We start from the raw sequence: 21,722 nt of genomic DNA on the forward strand, positions 1-21,722 counted from the left end.
CACATTTTAAAGCAGTTTAAATTTAAATCTATAAACGGTGGAAACAAGACAAAGCAGACAAGAATAATAGTTAAGTCAATTTATTAATAATTTAACCATCCCTTGTGTAGAACATATGGTCTGTCTCTTGATATCTTTGGGTAGCTTATATAATCATTTGAATAATACATTACAAAACTTTGCCTTTTTTTTATCCTAAACAATATATCAATCCTCACAAATATAGAAATCAGTGTTGACTAGATGCAAAATCTCTCTTCACTCAAATCCTCTTACTGAGAGTCAGTTGCCAGATCAAAAGACTTCCCCTTGCATGCTCTGTGTACATAGAGGGGTCAATGCGAATAGCTTAGCAGCGCAGTATCCTTTGTACTTTCATAGCCTTACCAGGCAGCATGAGTTATGTCACTGAGTGTCCCGAAACACCACCTGCATATGTGTGAGTGTGTGTTTGACGGGAGGCGGTGGCTTGACGTCAGTGTGCGTCATATTGCTTTCCTCTTTCATATCTTGCGCTCTGTTCTTGTTGAGCGGTGTACCTGCCAAGATTTCACAATGCAGAGCAGCTCAGTCCAACCTGAGCCGCTGCGAACACATTTCAAAAAGGATCAAATCACTGTTTCATTATTGCGGATTATTTATAGAACAATGGCTTAATTTTTTCCTTCAGTAAGCAGCATTGAATGCCCCAGATATCCTCTGCGGTAGATACAGTGACCTTTGACCCTTTCTCAAGTCCCTTTGTGCTGTAGTAACAATAGTTAAAAAGAAAACTGCCTCGCTGCAGTATTTATTGCACTTTAACTAAACTTTTTCAAAACCTCAGGCTCATTCTAAAACATACCCTTTCTTTAGATATCAGTAAGTGGCACACTGCGCCTGTGCGGGGAGGAGTTACTGCAAATCATCCTACTCATGCATCCCTTTACTTAAGCATGCATATGGGAAAACACAGCTCTCTACAGGGGATGTTTCTACAGTAAAAGCAGCATAAACAAACATGCAAATAGCAACTACTCTGTCCTTGAGAATACTCAGAATATCCACCTGGATCCAGCGACCCAAAGACCCCGAACCCATAGCTTATATTGAATTGGTGTATGCAGCTTCGGTGAGATGAACTTTACACAGAAAAGTGGCTTATATGGCTTCTAATGGTGTGGAGTTGATCGCCGCTACGTGTTCTAGGCTCATGTTTTTTAAAAAGGTGACAACATCGAGAGAAAAGGTGGATAGAAAGACTAAAATTGTGTCCATACAGGTACATATGCAGTGTGAGGGAAATGTTTTAATGGGAAGACATACTAGACAGATTCAGTGTGGGAAGGGGGAAGGATGCATGTACTGAGTGTGTGTGTGTGTGTGTGTGTGTGTGTGTGTGTGTGTGTGTGTGGTAGCCATTTACAACATGCAAGATGACTTATATTGCTATCATCAAATTACTTTAGGTAACTCTGACACTTTAATATAAAAATCAGATAAGAAATTGTTTTTCAAGCACAGGCAAAATTGCATGCGCCCCTCTAAGCTTTCCGAGAGGTCAGTGTTTACAGTAAGTAGTCATTCAAGCTGGAAATTAATTTATGGCTTTCTTTTATAATTGTGTTCTTTTAATCTGGCGTAAAAATTGTGCTCTTGTTGGCTTGATGGCTAGTGTGTCTGTTGGCAGTAGGTGGCACCTTTATGGCAACATTAGGACAATTCCCTGTGCAAACATTTTCAGTATTTGGGAACTGCCGTATAATAACTAAATAATAAAAATTGTTTTATTCGTTGTTTGATCAAGTAAAATCTGGCTCAGATATTATTTAAGGACAGTGTAGGGCTCCGTATTGAGAGATCTTGTAGAGTCCGGATGGCTTAAATGAGATGATTGAATGTATAAAGCTACTATTAGAAGGCTTATATGACAAGATTTGCCCCGTTAATGACAAAACACGTGAAGAGAACTTCCGTACAGTCCAGTGTAAGGCTGGATAAATCCAATACTATGTTGTTTAGATTTGTCCAATCAAGTTTTTTGTCTGATCTGTCCCACTTATAATCAGCAATCACTTTAAGGGTGTGAAGTCAGGCAGAGGTGGGACAGCATGTGCCAGTGGGGACCTGAGTATTACTGGTGGCTACATCACGTAAGATGGCTCAGTCTCCTGTGAGAGTTGTGTCGGAGCATGGAGGGAGTCTACGAGGGGGTGGTTGTTTAGTAAGGAGAACCAGTGAGTGATGCAGAGGAGGAAGCTTCATCCTCGGTGTCACTGTGCTAGCTCGTCACCGGCGGCTGCTCTGAACCTTCTTCCAAACTCTTGTCTCCATCGCGAGACTTTTTCCTCCTCTTGTTACCTAGAAACGGAGGAGAGATTCAGGTCATTACTGGTTAAAACATCATGTGTTTTATCTTTCCTTTCTCATTAACCCTGCTGTAATCACCATTAACTGGAATAACATCAGCTGCACTAAGCATCAGGGCTGCTGCCTCAAACCATTAAATACAAGTAAATGAGTCATATGGTTGCATCTGGAGAATCTGCTCTGCTGAGGAGGAGTAGGTTGCAGCGAGGGACACGACACATCACCTGTTGCTAAGATACCCCCGGCACTGTTTCCAGAAGTTTGGGCGCATCTAATGGCGTGTGTGGGTGTGTGCTGTCGCATCAGTGTCGGTGACAAATGGTTTACTCACTCAATTTACGCAACAGCTTTTTCCCGATGTTCTCCTCCGAGCTGGACAGAGACAGAGAGCTGATGAAGGGGGAGGTGGAGGGCTGAGACTCTGTAGGCACGTCTGAAAGAGAGAAGGTAAGGGAGGGAAGAGTCATCAACTCTGCAATGTGACTCAATATAGAATCGAATAGAGAATATTTTTGGATGGAAATTTGTCTTCGGCTCACCATACACACAAGAAAACATTATGAAAAGCAGACAAGCATATAGAATCATTACAAAACAACTAAACACGAGATCAGCTCATTGTCTGTCTATGGTTTAAAACTCAGCAGTCACCTTGTTAAGAATACTGAATGCACTTGGGATGATGTATTAATATCTGAAATATATTTTTAGTTGCCAGAGGGACTCTATAGTGCCTCCCAGAGCTCAAGCTCAGACTGGCTGAACAGAGGATGGGAGCTATCTGCCAAGAGACTCCTTGCTTCCTTCCCCATCCTCTCTGTAAAGAGTCGGGTCAAGGCATTTTGTGGCTTGCCAACTATTTTACTTGCCATATATAGAGTGTATTCTTGGATGTACTGTTTAGGTGACAGTACCATACAGAAAGGTGAAAACACTCTCAACCATAGTTTGCTACACTAATTCTAAAATCTGCGGACTAACACCAAAGCCTCGGAGTTTTCTAGAAAGCTAAAGTCACTGTGAGCATGTGTTGAAAATATACTCGGTATTTCCAGAGAAGCTCACATGGGTTTCATTGGTTAACATTAGCCTAGACATACAGTCAAGTCCATAATTATTTGGACAATGATACAGTTGTCGTCATTTTGGCTCTGTACACCACCACAATGGGTTTTAAATGAAACAATGAATACCTGCTTAAAGTGCAGACTCTCAGCTTTCATTTAAGGCTTTTTTCAAAAACGTAGTATGAACCGTGTAGGAATGACAACCATTTCTTCACACAGTCCCCCAACTTTAAGGGCTCATAAGTATTTGGACAAACTAACATAATCATCAATTAAACAGTCAGTTTTAATACTTGTTTGCAAATCCTTTACAGTTTCATTTAAAACCCATTGTGGTGGTGTACAGAGCCAAAATGATGACAACTGCATCATTGTCCAAATAATTATGGACCTGACTGTAAAACATAAAACACACAACAACATACATTACATAATTACATATTACATAAAATGTCTATTTTGTCAAATTTGGAAAGAGGAAAAGAGGTAGTTATGGGGGTGTTGGTAGCGTAGTGAATAGTGCCGGCCCCCGATGTACAGAGGCGATGCTTGTATTACTTTAGTTTAGTTTGGTCATTTTCCAACTTGTAAAACACAAAATTTAAATTTAACATTCATTGTTTTTGTCAGCTCCCTTTAAATCATACAGAAAAATATAAATCTGAGTGTATGTATATATACATTATATAGGCATATTGTCTGCCCAAATATCCCAAACAGATTTTGTGTACCCTTTTAATGTTCCTATTTAAGTTTTATATTTGTTAATCATCTTGTGTTTAAATCATTTATTTAATCTAATGTATGTATTACACACTTTCATTTCTGTTTCTAACCCATTCCACACACTAAATAACTACACATTTTAGAATAGAAAAAGCATTTATGATTTTTGTAAATTTGATGTATTATTACTCTATTAATTGCACATTATGACTTGTAAGGACAGTTTAGGACTAAAGACTTCACTCGGGACTTGAGTGCAAAGGCTTGAGACTTACTTGTGACTTGCAAAACAATGACTTGGTCCCTCCTCTAACAAAAGCTGACAAGTAAAGTCGTAGCAGCAACATTCCTGAGTGTACTGACTTTAAAAAAGATGGGGTTTATTGTATGTGGACTAAACTGTTCATGTGTTAGAGGAAGAGTGTGTTATTAATTCTTTCAAATGCTTAATAATTCTTTGATGTCATTTAATTACACTGCCTGAAAACTTTCAAAGGAAAATACTGAGCGCTGGTTTGTTTTTTTAATCCTTGTTTACCACCATTTTTTGTATATTTGCAAGTTAGACATGCAATTAAAACTGATTCTTAGTGCAGCTTCTTTAAATCATCCCAGTCGATGTATCTTGAGTACATAATTCTTATAAAACAAACAAACAAAATGAAACTTTCTGGACATTGTGCACTCCTGCAGAGGAACAAACTAAAGGTCAGTTAGACTCATGAGCCTGTTTCCTCCTGTCAGGACGCATGCTGCAGCACTCACCATTCTCTCCATAACTTTCCGGCCGGTCCTCGTGGATGTAGGGAATCTCATCCATGCGGAGGAACACGGTATCGTTCGGACTCCTCTGTCCGTCAGATTTACTGCCTGTGAGGACAGAATTGGATCAATCAGTCATAGCCGCATAGCAGCAGCTGGTTTATAGCTCTGCCTGCAGAGGGAGGTAGAGAACTATAACAGTTAGTGGGTTTTTAAGGGTCCAGTCAGAAGTTGAATAAGACCGTGGGTTAAAAGTATGTGGTTTAAATTCCAACTAAAGATGAGCTTGAACTAGTGGAGGAGATTTAATTGGTAGAATCCGCTGCGTTGTGACTGAATATAAAACCTGGCGGTATATACGTGGATGCTTCTCTTTTATTGACCACCAACGGAACCATCTGTCCAGTGATTTTCTTTGTGACGTTAACGCAAACATGCACAAAGTGGGTGGCGTGTTGCACACAGCATAAGACAGATGGTATGTGCGAAATCCTTTAAGCCTTGAAACCAATACAGATTGGTTGATGTTTGCACCAGTGAGTGAGTCACTGTGAGTGTTTAATTTATAGGATTCCTTTTTTACTGATGTTATAAATATGAGCAAGAAATTCTGTGTCAGGGTTGGTATGACGACTTTGGGTTTTTATTTACAGAATTTATTATCATTGCACCTGCCAGTCATCAGATCATCAGTTTTCAGGGTGCTCCTGACCAGTCGGACAGTTACATTAATCATGCATTGCTCCTGTCAGACAGGTTTTTGGCCCTTAGCTCACAAAGCACTCCAATCAGTGTGTTTGGTCCTTTGAACCTCCTCTTTCTTCCTCTTCAAAAGAAGTCTCCACCACAACGATGAATTGTGAAATTCATATTAAGCCTCATGGAGCTGGCTCATCATTTACATTTCAGGGCTTTGTTGCTGCTTTTATCCGTAGAGACTAACTGTGAGTGCAGCAGTAGAATCCCCTCTGAAACTTAAAGAGAGCAGGGGAAATGTTGTGGTGCTCGTGACAAACTTTGTGTCTGAGCAAAGAGCTTGTGGAGGAAATCCAGTTTTAAGCCGAGGAGGGGAATAAACAGATGTTTTTGAGAGGGAGTGGAGGAGAGGTGGTGTCACTGAGGGAGCAGATGGTGATGTCAGGTACTAAAGATTTTTTATGTCCCGTCTTCTGAAGGACATGGGAAGTCCAAATGGTTATATGTAGGGCTGCAAGGTGGTTAGCATTGTCGCCTCACAGCAAGAGGGTTTCGGGTTCAAACCCAGGGCGGGGGTTCAAGCGCGGGGTGAAGGAGCCCCTCTGTGTGGGGTTTGCATGTTCTCCCTGTGTCAGCATGGGTTTCCTCTGGGTGCTCCTCCAGCTCCCCAAGACCCCTAATAGGATAAGTGGTTACGGAAAATCATTTAGGGGTTCTTGGGAGTTTTGATGACTGAATGCCATTTTTAGGGAACCAGCGTATGACTGAGGGCCGCATAGGAAAAATGCACAGTATTGAGGAGTGTCACCCCCAATCTATATTATGATTACTGCCTTGCATCACAGTAATGTAAACACAATTTGTACAGTCAGCATGTTGTCATAAGCATCTACACTACTTACGAACGATGCGGTTTCTTTCGTTGAGCTGGGAGGTGTTACGAAGGCCACCATGGGGATGGAGATGTGCAAGGCGTGCCAGCCCCAGTCGAGTGTGTGTGTGCGTGAGGGGGAGAGCGATGCTGTGTGAGCGGGCCTCTGGGACAGGAGTCCTCCCCTTAGCATCAGGATCCACCGCATCCGGTGTCTGAGGGGAGCTGTCCATCCTGGTGGCAGTTAGGGCGTTTTGGTAGTGGCTCCTGGTGATCTGTGGGGGCATAAACAGCGAGTATCAGATCTCTGTGTGTGTGTGTGTGTGTGTGTGTGTGTGTGTGTGTGTGTGTGTGTGTGTGTGTGTGTGTGTGTGTGCATGGCTGCCTTTATACCTGTCTAACCCCAGTGTATGTGGACATGAAGTGTATTGGAAAAAAAGGGCAGAAGAGGTGAAGCGAGGGGGCGCATCCATCATTGAAGGCTAAAATATTCATGGTTGAAATGGAGCTCAATTATCCCCAGTGATTAAAGGGAAGGGGGTGTACAGAGGGGAGAGCGAGGGACAGGATGTCTGTGTTCAGTCAGAATCAGGGATTAGGACATATCAAAGGCAAACGCTGCAGCAGAGGAAGAGTTTGAATTTTGAGGAATTTTGAAGATTAAATGGGGGGAGCTTGAAAGTGCAGTCGCCTGCTTGTGCTCCCATTCTTTTACTTTAACTGTGCAGGAAATTATACATTTAATTGAGACTATAATAACAGTAATTTATGTTTTTTCAGGATGTTTCTGTGTTGTGTTTGTCGGTGTTCATGTTTATAACCTTGATGATCTGCAGGTCTGTGAGCTGACGGACTGAGTAGTCTGGTAAGTAGGCCCCTCCTCCTGTGGTGAGCTGACCCACACTGCCTCCACTCAGTAAGGAATCTGATTGGTTCAGACCACTGCCCCGGGAACTATACCTCGCACCTGAACAGAACAGAAGAAGAAAACTTGTAATGTCTTTTGTCTTTTACTAACTTCCTTTCAGTTAAAGGTCCAGTGTGTCGGATTTAGCGGGATATATTAGCAGAAATGGAATATAATATAATAAGTATATTGTCTGTAGTGTTTAATCACCCGACAGTAAGAATGTGTCGAATTGTGTTTTTGTTAGCTTAGAATGAGCCACTTGTTATATCTACATAGTTTCCTCGTCCAGGGAGATCGCCATGTTGCACCACCATGTTTCTACAGTAGCCCAGAATGGACAAACCAAACACTGACTCTAGATCGGGCCATTTGCATTTTTGTGGCAGCCACCATAGTTAGCAACTAGCAGCATCCAAAATACACTGATTTTTTTAACGTGAAACTGCTTCATTTAACTCCCAGCTATTCAGCTCCTGGTAAAAAACCTCCTGAACATCTTAGGCCGGTTGCACAAAACACCTTAAGTTAAGATTTCCCTTCAAGTCCATGTTAAGGCTTTGTTAAATAAAATCAGTTGCACAAAACATGTCTTTTCCTTCAGGTTTCCTTAAAATGTTCACTTAAGTATTTAGGGTTTCTTCCTTATGTTACTCTTATACTTTAGGAATCCCTTGAAGTTAGTTAAATCATTACACAAAAGACTCTGTGGGACTACCACTCGCAGCGTCAGAAATCAGGGTCTGGGACACTGTGTGCCGGGCAGCAGGAAGGGGCGGGGCCCCAAGTGTGCTGATCCCTGGCATCGCAGACTGGCTCTGGGGATGTGAAACGTCACCTCTCTGGTGTGGAGGGAGGTGGACAGTACCAACTAGACATAACTTTGGGCTCACCTCCATGCCCAGCACTGGTTCTGGAACCAAACTCTTGGAGCCTGGGTGCCTCCCATTGGAGGTGTTTTGGGCATGTCCCACTGGCAGGAGGCCCTGGGGCAGACCCAGAACATGATAGAGGGATTACATATCTCATCTAGCCTGGGAACGCTTTGGGTTCCCTCAGGAAGGGCTGGAAAGGATTGCTGGGGAGAGGGACGTCCTAAGGAATCCTTCTAAGGGATTCTGTGCAACACCCTCAAGTAAGTCCTGCAGCTTAGGAAAAATAAAGTCTTTAGGGTCATACTTAAGGAGAAAACTTAAGGTGTTTTGTGCAACTGGGTGCTGAAGTTATCAGAGAAGAAAGGTGAGCACAAACTAGCAAGTGCAGGGCTAGCGGCTATCTCAGAGGAGCTGAACAACATCAGAGAAACAATGATTTGTAGCATGAAACTGCTTCATTCAGTGCTTTTACCGCTTTTAATCAGCTGCTCCATTTGTTTTGGAGAATAGGGCACCTCTGCTCATAATTTGGCTCCTAGTAAAAACCTCCTTAACAATGAACACTGAAGGAAAAACCGGGAGAAGTTTCAGCTGGTTGCAATTTGCAATCCTCACCACTAGCTGTCACTAAATCCCCCAAAATCTGGACCTTTAAAGCTAACAGAGTAGGGGTAAATACATGGATTTCTGCAGCAATTATACATCTCCAGTGCATATAGTTTGAAGAGACGATTGATGGTGTTAGACATAGAAGTACTCTGTTATGTAGGCTAGGTCTTTTCCATTCACCTACAGTACAGGCCAAAAGTTTGGACACACCTTCTCATTCAATGCATTTTCTTTATTTTCATGACTATTTACATTGTAGATTCTCACTGAAGGCATCAAAACTATGAATGAACACATGTGGAGTTATGTACTTAACAAAAAAAGGTGAAATAACTGAAAACATGTTTTATATTCTAGTTTCTTCAAAATAGCCACCCTTTGCTCTGATTACTGCTTTGCACACTCTTGGCATTCTCTCCATGAGCTTCAAGAGGTAGTCACCTGAAATGGTTTCCACTTCACAGGTGTGCCTTATCAGGGTTAATTAGTGGAATTTCTTGCTTTATCAATGGGGTTGGGACCATCAGTTGTGTTGTGCAGAAGTCAGGTTAATACACAGCCGACAGCCCTATTGGACAACTGTTAAAATTCATATTATGGCAAGAACCAATCAGCTAACTAAAGAAAAACGAATGGCCATCATTACTTTAAGAAATGAAGGTCAGTCAGTCCGGAAAATTGCAAAAACTTTAAATGTGTCCCCAAGTGGAGTCGCAAAAACCATCAAGCGCTACAACGAAACTGGCACACATGAGGACCGACCCAGGAAAGGAAGACCAAGAGTCACCTCTGCTTCTGAGGATAAGTTCATCCGAGTCACCAGCCTCAGAAATCGCAAGTTAACAGCAGCTCAGATCAGAGACCAGATGAATGCCACACAGAGTTCTAGCAGCAGACCCATCTCTAGAACAACTGTTAAGAGGAGACTGCGCGAATCAGGCCTTCATGGTCAAATAGCTGCTAGGAAACCACTGCTAAGGAGAGGCAACAAGCAGAAGAGATTTGTTTGGGCCAAGAAACACAAGGAATGGACATTAGACCAGTGGAAATCTGTGCTTTGGTCTGATGAGTCCAAATTTGAGATCTTTGGTTCCAACCGTGTCTTTGTGAGACGCAGAAAAGGTGAACGGATGGATTCCACATGCCTGGTTCCCACTGTGAAGCATGGAGGAGGAGGTGTGATGGTGTGGGGTGTTTGTTGGTGACACTGTTGGGGATTTATTCAAAATTGAAGGCACACTGAACCAGCATGGCTACCACAGCATCCTGCAGCGACATGCCATCCCATCCGGTTTGCGTTTAGTTGGACGATCATTTATTTTCCAACAGGACAATGACCCCAAACACACCTCCAGGCTGTGTAAGGGCTATTTGACCAAGAAGGAGAGTGATGGAGTGCTGCGGCAGATGACCTGGCCTCCACAGTCACCGGACCTGAACCCAATCGAGATGGTTTGGGGTGAGCTGGACCGCAGAGTGAAGGCAAAGGGGCCAACAAGAGCTAAACACCTCTGGGAACTCCTTCAAGACTGTTGGAAAACCATTTCAGGTGACTACCTCTTGAAGCTCATGGAGAGAATGCCAAGAGTGTGCAAAGCAGTAATCAGAGCAAAGGGTGGCTATTTTGAAGAAACTAGAATATGAAACATGTTTTCAGTTATTTCACCTTTTTTTGTTAAGTACATAACTCCACGTGTTCATTCATAGTTTTGATGCCTTCAGTGAGAATCTACAATGTAAATAGTCATGAAAATAAAGAAAACGCATTGAATGAGAAGGTGTGTCCAAACTTTTGGCCTGTACTGTATATTCTGCATGGTTTCGAGTACTGCCTAGCTGAGTAGAAAGAAATGCTGTTGGAGAGTAATGACTCAGAGAGAGCAAGAAAAAAAGACCACTCTTTTGAGATGTGACACTTCTGCAGCTGCTTAAGGGAAAATTCTGGATTCTTTAATGTCCTAAGAAGGGATTTTCGAATATTTTAATGGGGTCCAATTTGCTTTAAGCTCACCCTGAACATCACACATGCAAAACATGCAAACAACCGCCACAAGAAACAGAGGGGGCTAGAGAGAGAGACAGGCTGTCTGCTTGCTCTGCAGTCTTAGCTGGATTTCATATAATCCTGTGCAGGTCATGTCCTTCCACTGGGAAATTCTCTGAAATCACTTCTTTTAATTACTTACTTCCCACGGCTGCTGCTGCTGCTCTTGCAGGCTGACGCTGTACAGACACTGGGTGGGATTTAGACAGCACATACACGTCTGCCACCGGCACCGCATTTGTTTTCTGATTATTATTGCTAAACTGTCGGCGTTGTCATCATCATCGCCCTCATTGTGATATCGATCTATAATGCTTCATGTGTGCACTTACTTACCAACAGGCAGGGGTGAGATGAGGGCCGGCATGCCGTAATAGGAGAACGCTCCATTTTCAAAGCGAAGAGCCTCCTTTCCTATCTCTACCTCCACCCGGCCCTGCAACATCAGCACAGCCATTTACATGCATTAGCCCCATGCTCGTGGTGTGACATACACACTGAATTGATTACTCATCTAATGGCCTCCCACGCAGAATTATGCAGACAAACACTGTAATTATAACAACTTGAGCAAAGAACAGAGTATCGCTTGGTTTCAGGATTCATCTGCAACATTCTGGTTTACTGTCATTAGTGTTATTTGCAATAATTTACCTGCAGAATAAGAACAAAGTAGTCCACAGGTTTGCTTCTCTGGAAGAGGTAGTGTTGAGGCGCATGCTTGTTCTTGGGGTTGAACTTGAGCTCCTGCACAACGCTGGGATGTTTGATGAGACGCAGCAGGATCTTTTCTGACAGGTGACACAGCCTAAAAGGCTCCACCTCTAGATGGATGCATGTAGACACACACACACACACACACACACACACACACACACACACACACACACACACCAAAACAAAAGTCAGAGAGAACACCGTGTCCCCTGCCCTATTACCTTGTCCTTTATCCAGCACTTTGCTTTCTGCACCCACAAACACTGCAGCACACAGTAGATGCAAACATGTATAAAGAAAATGCTACCTGTCGACAAGAAGCGATGTGTTGCGAGCAGTAACTGCGGCGAGATCTTCACCTTCAGCTCATTTTCTGCCACTTTAAAGATGGAGAAATCCTGCTGCTTCCTCTCGTGGTTGGATACTCGCCTTTTGTTCCGATTATCAGCTGTGAACACACGCAGATCACAAATCACATGAACTGCATGGTGTGCAGTGCGGATTTCACATTTCATAAATGCTCTGCTAATAGCTGAGGAAAGGAAAGGTGTTAATCTGTCACTAATTTGGTTACCTGATGAGATATGCCACATAAGTACAGTATTCTTGTTGGCACTACAAGGAATTAGAAGCTGCTCTAAGGCGCTGCTGACCTCATTAGTTGCTGCAGCTTTATGTGCTGCGTGCCACCAAACACCACACATACAGTATATTAGTATGTTTATCCACAGCTGCAGATAGCAGGAGATTATCCACCTCTGATTGATAAATTGACTGATCCTCTGCAGATGCGTGGAGCATTAAATGCATTATATTCCATTAAATACATCATAGCTGCAGCAGGAACAGCTGGTGTGCTATAAATGCCTGAAGTCTGGAGAGATTAGCTCGCCTGTGCCATACACACGTGTAATTATGCACATGCAGACACACAAAAACTAGAGTTTATGAACACCCTCTGCATGTAATTAAAACTGCAGCACACTTAAATGCCCATAGCGTTTTTGTACTTGTTTCCTCATTGTGCTTTGCAAGTAGTGAAATTCAGTGAGGGAACTAAGAGACCAGCTTAGATATGAATTGAAGGGAGTTTGGCATTTGACTTCCTGTCTGTGGAGAGCCTTTCCAGCCAATTAAAGATGAGAGGATTATGGTGATTATCTGTGAGATTGGGCCATTTATTCACATTATTTAATTATGCATCAGCAAGGAGCTGGGAGCAGCAGGGGAGGGAACGTGGGATCAATAGTTTAATGAAAAGGCAGAACAGGAGGTGGTGGAAGAAATGAAATTCCAGTGTACCATCGCTGTATAGTACATGTTGTTGATTTGAGCATTTTGCTGCGATGTGGTGGACCACAGAGCTGAATAAAGTCTGTCAGCTGCTGCGACAAACTGAGAGAAAATCTATTCAGTGTGGGAGCAGGGAATATAATTACATTGATTCACAGCTAATGCAACAGTGACTTTGAAAACTCAGAGTTTCATAATCAGTGCGTTTCTGCATCGTACGTACTATACAAGTCTGTCTCGTCCACAATCTCAGACTTGATGATCTCTTCTATGACGTCCTCCAGGGTGACGATGCCCATCACTTCATAGAAGGGGTCTCCATCGCCTTCGCTGTTCACCCTCTGCACCACAGCCAGGTGGGACTTACCTGCAGTCATCAGGGGAGAAAAAGAGGAGTGAGTTTGTTTTCCACAGTGTCAGTTCAGGCTAAAAACTGCCCGTGCAATGGGGCTGAGAGGCAACGTCACCGGATAAAAATAACACGAGTCAACAGCCTCCAACTGGATCTGTGCAGTCAAGATGAAAATCAGCATTAATACACCAACTGGAGCCACAGGAGAGATCTATCTGAGAGTTTGAATGTGAAATTATGCCAATGTCAGGACTGCCCTTGTGTGTGTGTGTGTGTGTGTGTGTGTGTGTATGTGTGTGTGTGTGTGTCAGACTCAGACGAGGAGAAAGTGGGCATTTGGGGGATTAGTCTGTAGACACTCTGACAGTTTGGAAGACTTGGGCGCTTACGTAAACACTGAGATTACGCAATCAGTCTGGGGATGCCTGCATCTGCTGACTAAACTGCCCATGCTGCTGCCACCTCTGTTACACACACATACATACACACATATACGCTTTACACATCCATGAGCAGACCCAGTGCTCCCTCTCAGTGAGCGTTAGGCTGAACATGACAAGTCTGCCAGATACAATGACACAGCTCGCCAACAGCGTCTCCGGAACAAGCTGATGAAACAAATGTGACAAGAAGTTGAAGTTGCCACCGCACTCGAACATCACCGGGAGAGAAGGACGAATTCTCATGAACACATTAACAACACACTGTTACTATGCTTTATGGATATAATGTAGTTTTTTGTTGTTGTTGTTATCATTACCATCACTGTCATGGTCCGTCTTACGTCAAACAAGTTATCTAACCAAATTTATGACATCACCAGAGCACAGATTCCATCGGTCTCCGACCTTACTTCGAACAAAATCAGCGGCTCATATGAGATGGGCCGATTTAGGGGATCACTGCCAGGGGATAAAATGGATCAAATGCTTTAATCCACTGCAACAAGACAAAAAAAAAATCCTGATTGACTGACAGGCAGCAGCAGCCACCATCTCCCAACGTGAAACTCCGACTGTGTGAGATTGGCTGAGATGACGAGCTTGTACTCGGTGCTCAGGTCAGCTTGTCTGAAGAGCTCAGGTGAGTCAGAGGTGGATTTGCCATCAGCTGCTGATGTGCCCGGGCACGGCATTACATCATTCAAATGTTACATAATACTCTTGCAGAACGGCACACACGCACACACTCACCAGACTCACACACGCAGACGCACATGCCCGGGGCAAAACTGGGTCTACCATGGATGTCCCCTTTGCAAATGTTTCTGCTCCGCCAGTTTCCCAGGCTCCTCCAGTCTGTGTTGTTGCACATTCATAATGCATTATACTGTGTGTTTGCATATGATTGTGCTGCATGATGTGCATATTTGCTGACTTTTCTGCAAACACTGCAGCCAAACAATACAGAAATAATGCAGTGTTTATATTTCTGCAACTATTTTTTTTCTCCCTGTTATCTTCACATGCAGACACAACAACTTATGCGCACATTTATACCATCATGGCTGCCTTCTATGATGTTGTATGTCAATTAGTGTGTTCTTTGGTAGATTTATATGCAGTGTTGGAAGTAACTACATTTTCTCAAACACTGCTCTTAGAGGTCTAGTGTGGAGGATTCAGTGGCATATATCAGTGAAGTTACAGATTGCAGCCAGTGAAACTTCCCCTGTATGCCAAGCATGTACATCTAGGAGAACTACAGTGGCCGATGTGAGAAAACACAAATCTACATGATCTAGAGCCACTGTTTGGTTTGTCTGTTCTGGGCTACTGTAGAAATATGGCGGAGCAACATGGCAGACTCGTTGGAAGAGGACCCTCTTCCTATGAAGATATAAACGTCTCATGCTAAGGTAACGACAACATAATGATTCTTATTTTCAGGTGATTATACACTGAAGAAAACATATTTATTATATTTAATCCTTGCCATTATATCCCCGTAAATCCTACACACTGGACCTTTACGTAAAATTTTGAGTTGTATTTTTGAGTTTAGCGAGCGAGCATTTATGTATGCAGCTCTTTATATGTGGAATCTTCTGCAGAGGGACTTTAAGCTGCACTCATTGGTTCCTGGACATTTTGAAGCACTGCTGCGGGATGTTTGGATACAGTCATCTCTATAAAAATGTCAGAGTGTATCTCAGCTGGTCTTTGTAATCATTTGTAGTTTTTATGGTTCACTTATAGCATATGTCAACAAACTTTTTGGCCTTTCTTTATAGTAATATCATTTTGTGTTTTACATTGCTTGTTTTAGAGCTATATATTTTTATTCTGTGCTTTTGTTCTATGTTGTCTGTAACTTATATTGCTGCCTGTCTTGGCCAGGACACTCTTGAAAATGAGATTTTAAACTTAAGAGGTTTTCTCTGGTTAAATAAAATAAAATAAAATAAAATTCTAAAATAAATGTTATACTACTTTACACTGGTACATTTCAGGGAGAAATATTGTACTTTTTATTCCACCATATTTATGTAACGCCCATTTTTACTGCTTACTGTTGAGATTAAAATTTTACATTCAAAATACATGATCCACTCATAAAATATGAAGCATTTTGTTCTTAATTAAACTATCCAATGGTGCATGGAACTGTTAATATTAGCTTCATCCTAACCAACTACAAAATCAAAGTACCACTTACATGTTAGTGCATTAATAATTAAGACTGGATTGCATAACAATATAACCTTAGGGGTGGATTTCGGGGGGACATGCGCATTTGTGTCTCCCAGTAAAAGCACGAAAATAGCAGAGGACTTTTATTTTGACAAAATTGAAGACATTTAGGCTATAAACCGCAGACAAGACACAAATTGGTGCAGAAAAAATGAGTGTGTTTGTTGCTCAATTTTGTGGCATATGTCAATTCAGTTTTACTTATAAAGCCCAATATCACAAATCTCAATTTGCCTCAGAGGGTTTTATAGCATACGACATCCCTCTGTCCTTGGACCCTCACAGATAAGGAAAAACTCCCCCAAAAGCCCCTTTAACAGGGTAAAATGTGGTAGAAACCTCAGGAAGAGCAACTGAGGAGGGATCCCTCTTCCAGGACGGATGGACGTACACTAGATGTTGTGTGTACAGAACAGATCAGCATAATAAATGTGATAGATATGTACCACCCCCGTGCTGAAACGACACCTACGCCCCTGAAACCCTGATTTAGACTGCAGTACTTTCACTTGTGTAGAGTCTACATAGTGTGGTGCTACTTTTACGAAAGAACATTACCTGAGTCCTTCTCCCACCTCTAAGGGAATATCTCCCCCTGATACATTTAAAGATTTACAGCAGATCTTGTGTTGCTGATAAAACCTTTTCGCCAAAGATGCAAAAAGTAAAAGGCATAGCTTCCTGTCTGAATGATTTTTGTACATACTCTCTGCTGCACAGTATGTTCTTAGCCTTCCCTTACATTTCTTTCATTACTGCTGACATTTCCATCCTTTCCTCCGACACACACCTCACCCCAGCCCATCACCTCTCTCAGTGAGACGTCCCCCCACAGCTCCCAGCCAGGCTTCCTGAACAGCGGGAGGCTTTAATCCATTAGAGCAAAGTAAGAAGGAGGCGAGAGGGGAAGGGGAAAGGTCGCAGCTGAATTTTTCATGGGTTGCTCTGCAGGTTTGGATGGCAACGACCTACAGAGCGAAAGAAGCTTCAAAGTCACTGTGGGCTGATAATTAGGTTCGCACACACACAATCTAAAGGTGAAGCCTGATTTTACCTTTTCACCCCTGCTTATCTATAAATAACACACAGTATGGAAACACACAGGCTCAGGTTGGGGGCCCATGGATCATATGTGTCAGAGCAAAGGGCTCCTTCATAATCCTGAACGAAATACAGCTGTAGACCTCCTGACCTGCAAGTGGCAAACTAATTTATGACCGTGCCAGAGTCACCACAGTCTCTTTTCACTGTCTCATTGGTCCACTGCTGCCTCCAACCAACATCTATTGAGCTCTCTTTGTCAATGAACAGATTCACATCTTAATCCCCCCTCAACACAAGCCAGTGTCAATGAAATCCTTACATAACAGCCGCTCCAGTAGCTCCTCATATCTCATATATTCGTCTCCATTTTACCTTGTGACAGCATCAGGAGAGCATTTTGAGCTGCACACCGCAGGGCATCCATTCAGCATCACAGTCAATGTTATCACTGAGACTGAAGGGGGTCCCTGGGGAGAGGCGACACACTTTTGCTTGGTAGTGCATCACTGCATGTGTACGAAGGACGGCGTGCTGTAATACTGTGACTGCACTTATCAGCGGAGATGCTAATCAGACAAAAGATGTGTGATTCAGAGGGAGATAGAGATGTTGTTCATCGCCTCTGCCGCCATCCCAGTGAGGGTAAATGCCTCCGCTCATGCTAAATTCTTTTTTGACATCACATTAAAGCGTGGATCCGATAACTGATACACATGGTCTGATAAGTAAAGAGGAAACAAGCAGGAAAGGGGGGGGGGCAGATAAAGTTCAGAGTGTTTTTGCCATGGGAAAATGACTCCTACTACATAAATTCTTAAGATAACCCCACTCTAGTCTGTGGTAGCCTCTAACTTCTGGCTGAACCAGACTCACTGTGTGACACTATATCAGATTTCACATGTGGCTCTCACTGCTCTGGGGATCAAAGGGCTTCACTGGCAGGCCCACTGTGGGCCAATGGGCTGATGTATACATTGACTTCTGCACTGAAATTTAGTTTTTAAGTATCACAGTCACTTCAAAAGAGATTTAACTCCTAGGTAGCAGGATGCATAGTTTTGAGACGGTTCCAAAACACACACATGGCGCCTCACACACCAGACACTCCTTACTCATAAGTTCTGGACATGTAAAAACAGAAGACACACCTCCCTCCTGCAGAGTGCTTCATGAAAACTGATTTTAAAGTGGGGTTACCTCTCTTGAATTCCTCCAGCATCACATCCAGCTTGGTGTCATTGAACACGCAGTGCATGGGATGCTTGTAGAACTGAGTGATTGTTTTCAAGGGAGTGCAATCATCCGGATCCACGAAGGCCAAGTCTTTGACAAACAGGATGTCCACGATGTTGGATCTCTCGTTCTCGTAGACCGGGATGCGTGTGAAGCCGCTCTGCATCACGTCCGACATGGTGCAGAAGTCCAGCACGGCGTCCGAGGACAGCATGTAGCAGTCTGACAGCGGGGTCAGCACGTCCTCCACCGTCTTGGTCCTCAGCTCCAGGGCTCCCTGGATGATGTTGAGCTCCTCTTTGACCAGGTCGTGGTACGGGTCTGTGACGCGCAGCATGGCCACCAACTTCTCCCTGGTGTAAAAGTTGCTGATCTCCTGGTGCAGCATGATGTCCAGGATCTTGGAGACTGGGTAGGCGATGGGGAAAAACACCAGCATAAGCAGGCGGGTGGCGCAGAGGGTCTTGGAGGCGATGGCGAGACTGTGCCTGGACGCCACGGAGTGAGGTAAAATCTCGCCTATGAAGAATATCCCAAAGGTGCACGAGGCCGTTGAGAGTGCAGTCATTCCTAAAATCTGGCACATCCACACCACAAAGCATGTGTTTGTAAGCACGTTGCCCAGCACCACGGTGCAAAGGATGTAGTTCCCATGTTTACGCACTGACTCTATTTTCCGTGCGTATTTCTGCTCCTTCTCTGTGCCACTGTTCTGCAGGACCCGCAGCTCAACGGGGTCCAGGGCCAGGATGCTGATGTTCAGACCGCTGCAGAGCGCGGACAGCCCCAACAAGAGTATCGAGACACCCGCCTGGAGCCAAACGTCTGCCTCTGGAGGTCTCTCCACCACCGCCAACCAGAAGTCTTTGGTGCTGAAATGCTCCCATTTCACTCCATCAAACGCGCACATGGAGTAGTATTTGATCACCTCCCCTCTGCGGAGGTCTTTAGCGAGCAGCTCCACCAACACTGAGTTGTGACTTGAGGTGGATCTGAAAGAGCCCAGCAGCTCGATGTCAGAGCTTCGGGCATTCTCCTCGTCGCACGGATTACTTGTGGACCGGAGCCGCCTCTCCGTGTCCCCGCCGTCCCCATCTGGCTCCTCTATGAAGGCGATCCACGGGGCGGCGGGAGCCGCATCAGGTCTGCCGCTGATGTTGGGATGCTGCTCCGTAGCTGGAGATGCGGAGTAGTAAACCCTCAGCATGAAGCGGGTCCCCTCCAACGCTCTCAGCATCCCATCCTGCACGGACAGCTCCCCGCTCTGGGTGTCCTCCGGCCGGACGCCGAGCAGCGCTGCTGTCGGGGCCGGCAGAGAGGAGAAGGTGACGGTGAGGAAGAGCAGGGAGAGCCGGCGCGGATGCAGGATGCAGCACAGAGCATCCGCAGCATCCGCAGCCATCATGCTGAATGAACTACTGAAGGACATGGGAGGACTGGGTCACGTGGTGTGCTGTTGGGATGGATGGAGCATCTGGGTGGCCATATCCATGAAGAAGAGGATGGGTACCTTACAGAGGGAGAGAGAGAGGGAGGAAGAGGAGAGGGGCACCAGAGTCCTTAAATATACATGACAAACCGTGACGTAAGCCTGTCATATTTGCTTTCTGCCACTTTCTAAAAATAGAAGGCAGGAAATGCCCAGCCATGGACGACTAATGTGACACACACGGGATCAAACATGACCCTCACCATAGAAACCATTTATTAGGCAATAAATAAACAAATAAATAAATGCTGAGGAAAAAAAATACACATAAAACATAATTTAGCGCCTGACCACAAACGTAATTTAGATCATATATAAGGAACAACATGTTTTATCTGTGAGGCAGCATCTGTGGAAGAGTCACAAATATTTTTAGATAAATACTTTGCTGCCTTGACTTGTCCACTAGATGGCAGCATTATCACCTGTTTCACTGCAGCCCAGTTTGACAAGCACTGTTCACTAAACCTAGTAGACTTCAGGCTCTATACACGCGGCAGCTTAATGTGTGGATTTATTTATTTATCATAAAATTATAGTTTTATTTTTAACAGTCATGCCCCTTAACAAATACAATAATTGTTACAATCTCTTAACACATTTTAGAGGAATGCATTTTGATCCAACAGCTTTGAAATGGGCTGTCACATAAACTTTTATACCCCATTGAATCATATTATAGGCTACACACAGACCGACCTGTTAGTAAGGCCACTGTATATGAAGTAGAAATGTTAATATTAACAATATGAAATATGAATTCATATCCAGAAAAATAAGTCATCATTATCCCCATCACCAGGCTGTTTACCGCACACTGATCAGCTGCTCTCCTCCAACCTCCAACAGCCCGATGGTCACAGCCTGTCGGGTTTACGAGGTCGGAAACTGAAGGTGAGAACAGAGTCGTGCCAAGTCTTAAACACTTCCACGCTCTCTCTGCTCTCCATCAGCCACACATCCACCAGAACATTTGGAGGAAAAGACTTTCCACACAAGAAATAAACAATCCCTCGGCTTGCCAGCAGCTCTCATCGGAAGGCAAAAAATATAACCTAAAGGAAAACTATCATGTAATTTAAATGTCTATATAACCTTCGGACTAAATAGTACATTTATTTGCCTGTCAAAAATGTTTAAAAATCTCCGTGTAAAAACGCACATGAATTTATTCTTTCATAATAAATAAATAATAAATAGATAGAAGCTGCATTTTCCTCGTTTTTTACATTATTTATGTCGTAATATGAACTTTTCTCGATATCACATATCCATAATGATAGATTAATAACAGAATCACGCAGGCCCAGGCAAACTGAAACAAAGACAATGGCTAATTTTGGACACACATCTCACATAGTGCTCAACAGGATATGCCTGTGCGTTTGGCTAAACTTATTATAATCGCATTATAAACTTATAAGAACATGTCATTTTCCTTTGCTGTCAGGCGATCAATAATTGGGAGCTTGTGGATTTCCCACATTTTATAGTCTACTTTTATTACAGTGTTAAAATTCTGGAATATAATTACAAACAAATACGCGCGGGTGTCCTCAATGTATAATCAATGCAAATTCCGGAATAAATATGAAATTAAATCAATACTGACAGCAATAATGTGTACCCAAACAAAATGTTTTGAAGGTCACAGTCAACATAAGATAATGTTTCCCCATAAACTGAGTCATTTTCGTATTTGTGCTCAAAGTCAGCCTTCAAAACTTATAATTTAAGGGATATAATGTTGCTTGTTTTTCGGAGAACCACCGGTGTCTGATTTTGTTTTCACACGAATAAGGAGATTTTCGTTTGATTAATTATTTTAATTCATAACTGGCTGCAGAAATAAACTGTTGCCTGAACCGATGGAGTAAAGTTACACGTTTCAAACTATACCCCCAATATATTTGTATCTTTCCTTTGTGTATTCAGTAAATTATATGAGCCAGCAAAGTGCGTGCAGAGCCATGGTGCTGCTTTTTAGTTTTAATC

The 21,722-nt window shown here is 43.3% G+C and overlaps 1 protein-coding gene across 1 annotated transcript; it reads right to left on the reverse strand.

Moving 5' to 3' along the window:
- Positions 1 to 105: 105 nt before the first annotated feature.
- Positions 106 to 19,668, reverse strand: LOC125903745 (metal transporter CNNM1). The gene is made up of 10 exons (XM_049600868.1): positions 18,203 to 19,668; positions 13,140 to 13,283; positions 11,931 to 12,071; positions 11,561 to 11,730; positions 11,243 to 11,342; positions 7,293 to 7,438; positions 6,503 to 6,746; positions 4,908 to 5,012; positions 2,681 to 2,782; positions 106 to 2,340 (listed from the first exon to the last, which is right to left on the reverse strand). The coding sequence occupies exons 1-10, from the start codon at positions 19,665 to 19,667 to the stop codon at positions 2,261 to 2,263; spliced, it is 2,697 nt and encodes an 898-aa protein (XP_049456825.1). The 5' UTR covers position 19,668; the 3' UTR covers positions 106 to 2,260.
- Positions 19,669 to 21,722: the final 2,054 nt, after the last annotated feature.

The sequence above is a fragment of the Epinephelus fuscoguttatus genome, linkage group LG16 (genome assembly GCF_011397635.1).
Source record: "Epinephelus fuscoguttatus linkage group LG16, E.fuscoguttatus.final_Chr_v1".
Lineage (NCBI taxonomy): Eukaryota > Metazoa > Chordata > Actinopteri > Perciformes > Serranidae > Epinephelus > Epinephelus fuscoguttatus.

What these genes read in the sequence shown, in the direction of transcription:
- LOC125903745 (XM_049600868.1), bottom strand. Translation starts at nt 19,667, where the DNA reads ATGTCCTTCAGTAGTTCATTCAGCATGATGGCTGCGGATGCTGCGGAT. An exon ending in ACATCGCTTCTTGTCGACAG is followed by an intron (nt 11,731 to 11,930) that starts GTAGCATTTTCT and finishes GCATCCATCTAG; the next exon opens with AGGTGGAGCCTTTTAGGCTG. An exon ending in AAAGCTGTTGCGTAAATTGA is followed by an intron (nt 2,341 to 2,680) that starts GTGAGTAAACCA and finishes CTCCGTTTCTAG; the next exon opens with GTAACAAGAGGAGGAAAAAG.